This window comes from Kryptolebias marmoratus, linkage group LG5 (genome assembly GCF_001649575.2).
Source record: "Kryptolebias marmoratus isolate JLee-2015 linkage group LG5, ASM164957v2, whole genome shotgun sequence".
Lineage (NCBI taxonomy): Eukaryota > Metazoa > Chordata > Actinopteri > Cyprinodontiformes > Rivulidae > Kryptolebias > Kryptolebias marmoratus.
In genome coordinates, this window is record NC_051434.1 from 1,305,752 (window position 1) to 1,319,181 (window position 13,430).

At 47.4% G+C, this 13,430-nt stretch overlaps 1 protein-coding gene across 1 annotated transcript; it reads left to right on the forward strand.

Moving 5' to 3' along the window:
- Window positions 1–8,270: 8,270 nt before the first annotated feature.
- On the forward strand, window positions 8,271–12,991 carry si:dkeyp-92c9.2 (uncharacterized protein LOC571482 homolog). Its single transcript, XM_017436329.3, has 2 exons — window positions 8,271–8,726; window positions 8,902–12,991. Exon 2 carries the CDS (start codon window positions 8,981–8,983, stop codon window positions 9,950–9,952), a length of 972 nt encoding a protein of 323 aa, XP_017291818.1. The 5' UTR covers window positions 8,271–8,726; window positions 8,902–8,980; the 3' UTR covers window positions 9,953–12,991.
- The last annotated feature ends 439 nt before the right edge of the window (window positions 12,992–13,430 follow it).

Below are 13,430 nucleotides of genomic sequence, written 5' to 3' on the forward strand. Positions count from 1 at the left end.
GTGTTTGGGGATCGGTTGTGAAGGGGTCGGTCAGAAAACAACCCGATCTCCAGAATATCAGAGAAGAACCGCACCCCGGCTGAGGTGGAGGCATCCGGTGTGCCATCTGATACGCTTCGCCCGAACGGCGTGAAATCTCCCCGCCGTGAAAAGACACGAGGTGAATCATGAGGAAAACCGTAAGAGTCACGAACACCCTCATCGCCTCATTGGATTTCTACAGACTGAAGGCTTCAAATAAAGGAGCGACTCAGAGAACTACAGAAATCCGAACTTTTAACATCAGTTACAACATCTAAAGAAGACAAAGAGACAAAGACCAGAGTGATGAAAAACAAAAACATGGAGGCAGAAAAGGTTGAAGCTGAATTAGGAGACATGGAAACACAAACACGAGCTCAAAGACGCTGACGGATGTGAAGACATCTGTCGTTTCCAACGAGACAAAAATGGTGGAAAAAGTTAAATATTTCAAAAAGTATAAAAGAACCAACAGCCACCTCTGTCTGTCGTCTGTGTCCACCAGACTGCTCGTCCTCATCTGTCCTCAGCTCGCACAGACGCTTCTTCTTCTATCTGTTCCCTTCCTCCTCCATCTAACTCTGTCCTCCATGTCCTCTCCAACTGCATCCATATCTGTCCTCTTTGTCTCTAACATCCTTCTGTCCCTCCTCTGGACATGTCCAAACAATCTCAGTCCTTCAACCTGTGCTGGACCTCTGAGGACCTCAGTCCTGATCCTGTCCATCCTCGTCCCTCCCAAGGACAACCTCAGCCTCTTCAGCTCTGACACTTCCTGTTCTGTCTCCAAACCAAACAACATGGCCGCTCTCACCACTGTCTGGAAACCTGACCTTTGACCTTTGCTGCCATTCTTTTGTCTCAGATCCCTCCTGGACTCTCTCCTTCACCTCCTGCTCCTTTATGACCTCTGACCTCGTAGCCTCCCTCTCCTTCACACACAGGTCCTCTGTCTCCATCCCTCGTCCTTCAGGTGCGTACCTCCACCTCTCCAGGCTCTCTTCCACCTGTTCTCACCACAAAGATACAGAGGTGCTTTAAAGTCCTCTGCAGCCTCACTTCCTGCTCTGTGAATTCTTGGAGAGTCGCAGCAGGAAGCAGAACTCGATGCTTCCCAGAGGAGCTTTCTGTTGGGTCAGAACCGAGCTGGAAGCCTGCGCTGACGGCAGGAATGAAGCTTCGTGTTTTACAAACGTTTGTTGTGTGACTGAAGCTGAAGTGAAATAAGGATCAGTGAAGATTTAAAACGCTGCTCTGAGTTCCTCTCTGATGTTTTCTGTTCTTACTGAAGCTAGGTCGGACCGCCCGAGTGGTACCCGTCAGCACAGTGTTTTCCCATCGCCGTGGCAACCGGCGGCGACCGGCTGAGCTGCGCGAGCAGGAAGTGCTGCGAGGACAACAGGATGTGCCCTGGCTCCGCCGCCGGGGGTCGAAGAATTCAAGGAAGTTATTGTATTTTGTGGAATGGGCTCAGGAATGCAAGATGTCTGCCCTTTCTTTTCTTTTAAAGGTCTGAGCCGTATCACACGTCGGGGGATAAAGTCACCGTCTGAGATCACCCACCTCCTGATCCTGCAAACATCTGAGCGCCTCCGCCTTAAGACTCCGGGTCAGGAGCAGGATCCAGCTCTGAAAGAATAAAAACAGAAGAGTTCAAATCTGTAAAACAACATCTGCTGCAGCGCCGAAGCTCAGAAATAAAAACAAGTTCAGCTTCATCACATCCATCATCAGGTGGAGGTGCAGCACTCTCTGCAGGAATGCATGTCGCCCGCTGCCGCCCTCAGGCCTCACAATGAGAAACGATGGATCAAACCTTCATCCTGACCTGTGGATGACCCTCAGCTACTACCACCCCAGCTGAGCTGCAGCCATCAGAGGCAGACGTTCCTCAAATGATTGTTTCTCAGTTTCATTTCTTCAGTGACTCTTCAGTAATTTTGCTAACAGGCAAAAACATTAAAAAGCTGAAATGTCATTCAGCTTGAATTCATTTAAGAAAGAAAATTTCTACATTTTATTTCAGAAAAACTTAAATTTAAGAATAAATAAACTTAAAACTGCTTTTTAAAATGAGTTGAAATAAAACTGAGTTTGACATCCCTCCTGTCATGTTTTATAAATAATATAAATTATAAAAATCACTGATTACCATGGCAGCAGCCAGTGGGAGGGGCCTATCAGACAGGAAGTGAGCCCTGACAGGTGGACAGCCGGGTCAGAACATCTCCACACCTGCAGCTCTGTGGGACGGACCCAGCCTGCAGAGGTCAGAACCGACCAGAACCGGTCCAAAGCTGGACAGCCGGAGAACCAGAGACAGGACCGCAGGTTCTGACGGCTGTTGGACTTCACGTTCTCCAGGTTCTGTCTTCGTCTCAAAACCTCAGGACATAAAGGACCTGCTGCCGACGGGTCAGAACCAGAAACCTCAGCAGAACTCCAAAGATCCGTGAGTCCAGGAGGAGACGGGTCAGAACAAAAAACGGCATTAAAGTCACGCCAGAAGACTGTTGAGATCATCAAGAGCAGCCGAGTCAAAGGTTCTGCTCCAGTTCTCCTTCAGTCTGTTCTTTTGGATCTGTCAGCCTGTCATCCCAGAACCAACAGAACCAACAGAACCCATTTCATTTTGTTTCGTTTAAATTGTTCCTGACAGAACAGATCGGTTCTGAGCTCAGAGAGAAGACCTTTGACCTCAGAGACCCAAAAAGAACCGACAGTGATGTGAACTTTGTTCTGTTTTCGGTCTTTTACTGTAATTCTCTCCATCTTTGTTCCTGGTATTGTAAGGAGAGAACCCTGCTGTATTGTTCCGGCCTGCTGACTGAAATAGAAAAGACAAGAATAGAGCCGAGAACTCGAGAACAGACCAGAATAATCATCTGTTTGCCCATCAGATAAATTAATTATCCTGCAGCAACAAAAGGACCAAAACTAAAGAAAAATAAATATCAGGATATAAAAACAGGAGCAGTCAGAAGTTTAATAAAGTCTGAGATGAAACAAAGACTTCAGATGTTTTCTGTCTGATTAAACATTAACTCCTCCTGAACACCTGAGTCTGCCCTGACCTTTGACCTTTCAGTGCAGCCGCGGGCACCCTGAACCCTGAGCGTGTTTTTGATCTTCCTCAGACACGGTGACGCTCGTCATCACCGCCGCCTGTGTCCTGGATGTTCCCGCCCTGACAGGCCGTCTCCCCGACGCGTGGATGGAGCCGAAGGTCAGAGGTCACAGGGGTCGCAGGTTAACACCACAACAACAAACAAGTTGTCCTAAACCAGGCTGATCCCATCACACCTCAGCTAACGCCTCGATCGTCACGCTACAGGCGCCACCATGAACGCCGCCTCGGCTGCTGGGTTTCAAACTGCTCGTCTGTCAGGAGCCCTCCCAGCGCCGCAGCCGCCGCCGCTCTTCAGTCAGACGTTTAAAAACAGCAGGATGGAAGGATTATTAGGAGTAACTCAGGAAGATTAGGTTTCAATCAAGAATAATTCTCAAAAATGGTCAAACTTGGGCGACGTTAACTCTTTATTTTCAGGAACATTTTGGTTCATTTTGATGTTCAGAACCGTCGCTGTAGTTACGGGTTAAACACAGAAAAGTTAAAAACTGTCTTAAAACCTTCAGCTGGGATGGCTCTGGTTTTACGTTTAATTTAATTTTTTATGTAATTTGCCTGAGTAAAAGATTACTTAAAATTTAAATATTGTTTGAGAAATTAGCTGAAGTTTAATTTATTTAGTGTGATTTAGCTGCTACATTCAGATAATTTTAACTTTAAAATATTAGTCATAAAATAAACGAAGTACAAACTGCAGCAACTGTTTTATTTACTGAAGCTCAGAGTGACGGAGGAAGAGGAGGGACTGATGGAGGATGAAGGAGGGAGGCTGAGGCGCTGCAGGATCACAGGTTTGATTCAAGATGGCTGCCACAGCTAACTGACTCTGATTACACAAAAATGGCTCCAACTTACTCAGAATTACAGACAATGGGGTAACGCTGGTAGTAGCTGAGAGTCATCCTCAACACATACAGGAGGAGGCTGTGGCAGATGGCTGGGGCGGCCATCTTGAATCCAAACCCTGGCGTGATAGGCCCTAAATTATAAAAGTTGTTAAGCCTGAGAGCTGGATTCATCCTGACTGCAGTAAAAGGAATTATTTCTCACGCTTTGTTTTTATTTAATCTGATTTAATTAACAGATAATCAGCAGCGTTTTTTCCTCAGTTACTCTATCGCCCATCCTCTGTATCTGCTCATTATTAAAGAAAACATCAAATAAAATGATGCAGGAGCTTCAAACTCTCAGGATGGACACAATCTTTACTGACGAAAAGCTTCAGCTGTTTAAATCCTAAAGAGAATAAACAGTTCCCGGCCCGATCAGCAGCCAGTCGCTCACCACGATGAGCTCCTAACGTGAAAACACGCCGCATCAAGACCGAACAGGCAGGGAGCGATTCATCAGCAGGCGAAGAACAACAAGCCGAAAAACTCAGACAGCTCTTCTGAAGCTCTGCTGCCCTCCGCTGGAAGAGGAGGCAGAACGCTGCGAGGGTTAAACTTTATTACTTTAATCTGACTCAGTTTACCTGCTGAGGTTAGATCAGTTACTGGGTTATTTCTCCTTTAAACACCAAACTGAACACTTCATTTAGTTAAAGGTTGTGATTAAAGGTTTTACACCAAATGTTTTATTACATTTGATCTCAGTCTGTCATTAGGACAAATACTAAATCTGTCAGAAATTAGAAAAGTTAAATTAACTTTAATTAGGTCTGAATTCTTCTAATTTATTAGTCATCACTCAGAGACAAACAGGAAAACAACATTTTCTGTTAAAATCCAGACTGAATGCTGAATAACTGCAGAAGAAGTTAACCTTTAAAAGCAGCAGAACAGTAGCTAAAATCTAAAAGTAGCAGAACAGTAGCTAAAGTAGCAACTGAAGCAGAATATTTATATGAGGAATTTTAATTCAAATAAAAGGTAAATATGTTGAAACTGGCAAAAGTTAAAAGACTAAAAGTCATAGCTCACTATTTATAATCAAGCTGAATGTTCTGACAGGTTATAAAAGCACAAAGTCTGCAGAAAAACTTTAATATTAATAAATATTTTGACTTTATGAAGTTTTACAGATTTAAGCTTCTGTCCTGATTTATCCTGGTTAGCAAAGTTAATGATGTTCAGCAATGATGGTTTTGGACATAATTTGTGTTTAATTCACACCTTTCTCCTAAAATAAGTAATTTATAATTAATTAAAAAACAAAATTGCATAAAAAAAACATTTTTAATGAGCTTCAAACACATGAACTCCAACAGCCTGAGGAAACCCCGAGCTAACAAACTTTATATTTTTAGATTTTAACACAGAGACGGTTGGTGTTAAAGTTAAAAGTTTAGTTTGTTTCAATTCTGTAGTTAATTTGTTAACGAGGACATGTTTGAAACAGAAAGTCTGCGGGTTTAATGAGACGCCAGCAGCCGAAGATTGTTAGCGTACAGTTAGCATAGTTAGCAAACAGTTAGCATAGACGGGAAACGGTTAGCATACGTTTAGCGAAGTTAGCATACAGTTAGCAGTTATAGTTATATTTCATTTACCTGGTTAATTTTCCGCCGCTGAAGGACTCCATGAATTAAATCCTCTTTATTTTAACGCTCCTCGGACGCAAACTTGATTTATTTTGGGTCATTCTGAACTAAATTTGTTTTTATCTGTTGAATTTTTCGGTTAGCCTCAGACCGTTAGCTCAACAGGCCACGCCCCCAGCAGCGAACGGCCGCCATGTTGAATTTAATGATTCTGCTCCAGGTGTTTCGGTTCGTTTCACCCCCAAAAAGACAATAAAATGTTAAATTCTGGTTTCTCTCTATTTTACGAACAAGTTTATAAAATAATATTTTACAAGTTTCCTTTTTATTCAGACTCCATTCTCCAGTTTATTGTGCTAATGCAGCTATAACAATCAGCTGAAAACATGAGGTTTACGCAGATAAATTATACATTTTCTTATTTTTTTAAAGTGAGACATAGCAGGAAGCTATTAAAAACTCAACTAATAGAAAATTGAGCATGTTGGAGCTTTTTACAGGATTTATTTCTGTTAAATGATAACAGATGCGTCCAGCAGAGGGCAGCATCACATTAGACTCAGTTATTTATCTGATTCATGGTGTTTTTAATAAACAGACAAACAAAAGACTTCTTATTGTGCGTGACGGCCATGTTTAAACTCATTTATCTGTAAAGGAGGATTGATGTTGTCTAAAAGCCTGGAAGGGGCCTGGAAGGGGCCTGGAAGGGGCCTGGAAGGGGCCTGGAAGGGGCCTGGAACAGGCCCGGGGACAGCGTAATCCAAACTGCCTGTTTTATTAATATTAATGTTAACATCCAAAGAAGACAACAAACTCACTGATCTGTGGGACTAATTCCCAAAATGTGACAGAAAAACATCATAAACAGCCAACAGAAGGGTTCAGGCTGAAGCAGGCGGGTGAATCAGTTTCATCTTGATGTTTTTGTTTGGGTGAACAGCGGTTAAACGAACTGAGGCCCTGCTGCCACATAAACCCGTTTAATTTTCACTAAATTAATGTTTCTAATTCAGAATGAATGAATGAATTCAGAGCAGGAGGTGTAGATGCTCTGCTGGATCAAAGTGTGACGAGCAGAAAGATGCCTCGTCTGAATCTGTGTCAGGTTCTGGACATCCGGGTCCGCGGCGGATCTGGGTCGGACCCGTGGATAACGTTCTGACCCAGAGAGAAGCAGGACTGGAAAAGGTTCCGTCCGTTTTTAATCTCTGGATTCAAACAATAAAATGTCAAAACAGTGATTAGGAAGACACCACAGCTTCCTGTTCAGAGTGAAGTGTGTGTGTGTGTGTGTGTGTGTGTGTGCAGCCTCAGCAGCCAATCAGCTGCCTCATTCTGACATTAAACAAAGATGGGTTTATTTTACAAAACTTATAAAAATCAAACCGTTTTAAGAGGTGAAACTTTTCCTGTGAGTATCTGTTATCTTGGATCGCTCCTCCGGACAGATCTGCCATCTGCTGAAAGGTTTTTACTCTTCCTTTTATCTCTTTAAAACTCATTTTATTCCGTTTTATAGCCCACTCTCTCAGGCCTGTATTATTGTCTTAGAATCTGACTGATAATTGACACAGATGTGGACGTTTGCTGACCTGCTTTAACTCGGGAAGTGAATCGGTTTAAACACGGACAGACGTTCCTGGAAGGATTAGGACTGAAGGTTGGACTGAAATAAACAGCTCGGACGTTTAACAACCCGCTGCGCAGGAAGTTTGGGTTTATTTTCGTCTCACAGAGTCTAAGAAAGTGTTTTCCTTTAAAGTCCTGGTGTTTGACTCTTCCCTCCCCTCGGATCGGTTTAAATCTCCTGTTTCCTGAACTCTTTTATCTCCTTGAATCCTCAGGAAGGAAGTTATTTTATCTTCTGTTCTCCAGGAAAAAAAAGAAGATTTCAAAGCATCAAACGCCTTTTTTTCTTCTGAACATGATCGTAAACATCAGCTGTTTCCTCTCTGATGTGGTCTCCAGAGGAGCCCAGACCATCAGCCCTCCACCGCCGTGCTGACAGCTGCAGTGCATTCTGGGTAAACATCTGTCCTCTGGTCTGGTTCCTTCAAGTCTGAGCTGCCATGTTGTTTTTAGAGAGAAGAGGCTTTAACCTTTGACCTTTGACCTGCTGACTGAGGCCTGTAGAGGCTGAGATGGAGCTCACTGCATGGTCTGACCTTCAGGGTGTGAATAATCTTCCTCTCTGTAGAACGATGGACTCCAGGTGACCTTTGACCTTTCCCAGGTTGTGCAGCTGCTCCTCTGAGGTCATTGCTGATGTCTTTCCGCCCTGGCGTGGTGCTAACAGCTGTAGCTGCTTCAGCTGATCCTCTGAGCTGCAGGTGGGACTCACGTGGCTCGTTTAGTAACGGGCCTGACCTGAGAGCAGCGAGGAAGGCTTCCTCACCTGCAGACGTCTTCCTCACCTGGTTCTTCAGCCGCAGGTTCTTTAAGGTTCCTGCTGTTCTTTGTTTCTTCTTCCAGAATCTGCAGAACCTTTCCTCTGATATAAATCTGATTATTTATCAGATTATTTCTTGTTTTTGTTTGATTTATTTTGTTTTGTAGAGTTCCAGTGAAGGTTTCCTTTCTTTGTTTACTGTGAAGCGCGTGCACGCGCGCGCCGCGGGGAGGCGGGGCCGCGCCGCGCGCTCCCGCTCAGAGCCGCTCACAGTTCGGGCTGCGGCTCGGAGCTCCGGGGTTCCGGTTCGGTCATTCAGCCGCTGAGGCTCTCTGAGAGCGGACCCAGCTGCTGCTCGGAACCTGAACCAGAGTCGGGACCGGGACCAGAACCGGTCCGAGGAGCCTGTTTGTGGTTCCGAGATGGGAGCCAGTAAAAAACTCGGACTGAGTGAAAGTTTGGGTTTTTGTTTCGGAACATGGAGCTGAACGGGCAGGACCAGAACCAGAACCAGAACCCGACCATGATATCTGCCCCGGTTCTGGAGAACCGCCTCTCCGCTCAGTCCGGGTCCGTTTGGACCACTTTCTGCCTGTGAGTCTGCAGCCGCTGGTACCGCCTGGTACCGGCCGCCCGGTACCGCCTGCGCTCCGGAACCTCCATCACGGACTGCGGCACCAGAACCGGATCCACCCGAACAGGTGAGCTCCTCAGAACCACGGGTCGGTTCTTTAGATGAGATCAGGTTCTTCAGAACTGAACCCGGTTCTGGTTCTGAATAAGTCCAGTCTGGACCGTATGATGTTCAGTAAGCAGCAGGTTCTGTTCTGGTTCTGGTTCTGTTCAGTCTAACCTCTGTCCTCTCCGTGTCCCCAGCTGTCCTCCACACGTCGGTTCTGTTCGTCTCCTGATGTTCCGTCTGAAGAACTGACCTCAGGAGTTCTGACCCGCCACCATGGGCACGGTTCTGTCTCTGTCCCCGGGCTCCCGGAAACCCGGGTTCTACCAGAACCAGCCGGGCTCACTCAGCCGCTACCCGAGCCTCAGCAGCCGGTCCCTGAACAGCCAGAAGGACCGGACCCTGAAGAGAGGACAGTCCATCTTCCTGCCGGCGCTGACCTGGAAGCGCCTGGTGGCCTCCACCAAGAAGAAAGGTACCAGGAAGGGGCCCGGCAGTGCCGCGGGCCTCATGGACCCCCTGAACAACAACAACAGCATCTACCCGAAGGACCCGGTTCTGCACCTGAACCGGGAGAACGTCAAGAAGTCCCTGTCCTGCGCCAACCTGTCCAGCTATGAGGGCCCAGCAGGACTGGGGCTCGGTTACGGGTTCGGGTCGGGTCCGGGGTTCGGCTTCGGGTACCCTAGAACCCAGCAGCTGTCCTCGCTGAAGAAAGTCCCCCAGGGGACGTCGTCCCCGAAGCGGGTGATCGTCCAGGCGTCCACCAGCGAGCTGCTGCGCTGCCTCGGGGACTTCCTGTGCTGCCGCTGCTATCGGCTGAAGCGTCTGAGTCCGGCCGACCCGGTTCTGTGGCTCCGGGCCGTGGACCGCTCGCTGCTGCTGCAGGGCTGGCAGGACCAGGCCTTCGTCACGCCGGCCAACGTGGTCTTCGTCTACATGCTGTGCCGGGACGTGGTGGACGGGGACGCGGTGTCCTCGGAGCACGAGCTGCAGGCCGTCCTGCTCACCTGTCTCTACCTGTCCTACTCCTACATGGGCAACGAGATCTCCTACCCCCTGAAGCCCTTCCTGGTGGAGGCGGGGAAGGACGCCTTCTGGGACCGCTGCCTCGCCATCATCAACGCCACCAGCGCCAAGATGCTGCGCATCAACGCCGACCCGCACTTCTTCACGCAGGTCTTCGCAGAGCTGAAGAGCGAAGGCGGCTGCGGACCTCAGGACTACGGCCGGGTTCTGGACCGGTGAGACCAGGCTCCGGAACACGCGTCCACCTGAGGGACGGGCTCCTGTCCTGTCCTGAAGACAGGCTCCCGTCCTGAAGACAGACCCCTGTCCCGTCCTGAAGACAAAGACAGGCTCCTGTCCCGTCCTAAAGACAGACTCCTGTCCCGAGTTTCGTCTCTTCAGTCTACAGATCAGCTCTGGTAACTCGAGGAGCCTTTTGACCCATCAGAACCTCCTGGTTCTGGTCCCAGCTGCACCCGAGGTATCTTACCTGGAGGGGGTTTGGACTGATGGGGGACAGGTGGACCGGGGACAGGTGTGGATCTGGTCCAAACAAGGTGGCGTGTTCTGGAGCCGTTTGAGGCTGCAGGGCCCAACTTTCAGTTTGTTTATTTAGTTTGAAGGCACACACACACACTCACACACACACACACACACACAACCTAACACACACACTCCCTCACACACACACACAACCTAACACACACACTCCCTCACACACACACACACAACCTAACACACACACTCCCTCACACACAACCTAACACACACACTCCCTCACACACACAATGAGATTACCAGATTACCGCAGCCCCTCCCTGCACAGCTTCAGTGGGTAATCCGGGCCAGACTGGACCGGGTTGGGCCGGGCCGCCTCGTAGTTTTTTTCCCATCAGCCACCTGGACTTCCTGTCTGCTGTTGAGGTGCGTTCAGGGTGTCATTTATCTGCCTAAATGACGTCACGTTGCTTTCAGGTACTTTTATACGTATATTAATACTGAAGAAAGTATTTATTTATAATTCATTTAATAATTTTAATGCTCAGATCAGCTTTTTTATTTATAACATTTTGATTTATTAAACTATTTAAGGTCAACACTGAAGTTTTAATTTAATCATATTTATTGAGAATTAATGTAAATGTTTTATTTGTATTTATAGTTTTTTATTGCTCTGAAGCTGCTGTTAGTTAATTAGTCAGCTGCTTATTAGCCTCGTTAGCCTGCTGCTAACAAGCTAACTCCTGTAGCTCGTCGCAAACGTTTCATTAAAAACAACAACTTTAAACAAACGGAGAAATGGGAAATAAATTCATCCCGCCCTCGCCCAAACCTTCATCAGGTTTTAAACACAACAGTCACGACTCTGATCCGACCTGGGCCCTGAGCCCGGTTCTTGGCCCGGTTCTGGGCCCGGTTCTGTCAGAACGTCCTCCTTCAGTGAGTCACTAACGACTGAAAGCGTTTTTTTTCTCTGCAGCCGTTTTTGTCTCTCTGCGTCAGCTGAGAGGCTTTAACAAGGACACTGGTGTCTCAGACCCTCAGCGCACTCACACACACCCTGACACACACACACCCTTACGCACACACACTCACACACACACACACTCCCTGACACACAGACACACACACTCCCTGACACTCACACACACACACACACACCCTGACACTCACACACACACACACACACTCCCTGACACACAGACACACACACTCCCTGACTCTCACACAGTTGTTGTTTGTCTGATTCGACGCCCTGCAGCTGCAGCCGTTGTCAGAACGAGGCTGTTTTGGTGTTTTTGCTCCCCCCCCCTCCCCCTGAAACCAGAAGCTGCTCTTCTTCACCCTCGTCATCGTCACAGCCGTGTCTCTGGGTCCGTTTAACCCCGGAGCTCTAATTCTGCTTCATCCGATCAAAGCTCGCAGCCGGAGATCTCCTGAACCCGACTGACACCAAACAGAACCTGCAGCGATCCAACCAGGTGAAAGGTTCTGTCGGACCTCAGCCGGGCCTTGGACTCTGAGGCTGAGGACCGGAGCTGCAGGACATGAAGTATTTGTGTGTTTGTGTCCTCACAGCTCTGTGAGTTTTGTTACTGCAGGAAGCTGCTGTGAAGTTTTAATGGCACACCTGCGAGCGACGATGTAAACACGTGTTTAACAGGAAGGAAAGGTGTGACGTTCTCGCAGAACTCGCTGGATCTCCCTGGGAACCTGAAACTGGAACTGGTTTATAAAAGGGACAGTTTGGGGTCCTGTGGAAGGGTTACGAACAGCTGCAGGTGGAAACAGCTTCAGTCTGACCAGACTGACGAGCTAATGGCTAGTCTGAACACCAGAGGACAGTTTGTTGTTTTAAAGCTTTAAGGATTCTTTCACAATAAAAGCCTCCATCTCCTCCTCCTGCCGGAAGCACCTCACCAGAAGTGCTACAGCTAGCTGCAGTTACAGAACAACGACATTTATGTGAAATGCAAAGATCTTTAGGCACCAACAACACCAGAGCTAGAAAGGTCAGAGGTCACTCAGCGACGATGTCTGAGCAGCACCGACGTGCGGTGGGGACTAATTCCTGAAACACATCGGCGGCTGCTATCAAATGAGTGTTTTTAAAATCTGGCAGGCTGCTGAGGGCTCAGACTATTTACTGAAACAACCTGCCGTACTTTGGGCCAACGTGAGCGAACAGGCAGGCCGGGTCCGTGTGACACGTTGTTGTTTGCTCCGTTTAATTATGCACATCACGTGCACATCACTACTCATGATGGTGAGTGACCTTTGACCCCCTGCTGTTATAAAATAGGGATTTTATCTGTTTCAAGATGGCCGACTGCAGCCATTCAAAGAGGTTCCTACAACAGGTGAGATATTAACCCTTCGTAACCTTTCCACTGAACCACACTTCAAAATGTTCAGACTTTCCCTTTAGCGTCTCTGACTGCTGGTGTTTAAAAAGGGGCGGAGTCTCTCCTGACCGCCGCAGCAGCTGCCGGCGACACAAAGGCGCCCGCTGTTCTCCGGCTCGTAGCTCCGCCTCCGACGCAACAGCACCTCATCTGTGCAGGACAAACGTTGGATGAATGTACGAGTGTCCGGGTTTCCATGGTAACCGTCCTCTGTCCCGCCAAAATAAAGCCTCCTGGAGTGCGTTTTCACTCGGGTGTGTCTCTGAGTTCAAACACTGTCGATGGAAAAACTTGAAGAAAAACTTGTTTCTTTTTCATGTCGATGATGTTTACTCTGTGGATTATTTAATAAAGTGTTGAGATGAAACAGGAAGCTGCTGTTGGTCCGTTTCCTGTGAGCCTCAATGCTAGCTTAAAGCTCAGCTAGGTAGAAGCTAAAGGAAGCAGCTAATGTAGCTAAAAGCAGGTTTGAAAGTTTTTAAAGGAATGGATCAGATCTGTTTCTGTCAATAAAGTTAAATATTTTAAAAAGTTAAAAACTAAAAGCACCATCTTCTGAATGAGCCGAAGGTTTTGACACAAGAAAAGCTAAAACAGCAGGAATCCTGAGGTAGATTACAGCCGAGGACATGAAGACAGCAGATTTGTCCTCCTCCTCATGGAACAGATGTCTGCGTCCAGAAAACCAAGACGGGAAAAGCTGCTTATTTCAGGCGCTGATGTCTGTCTGTCTGTCTGTCTGTCTGTCTGCTCGTCTGTCTGCTCTCTGTCTGTCTGTCTGTCTGCTCGTCTGTCTGTCTGTCTGTCTGCTC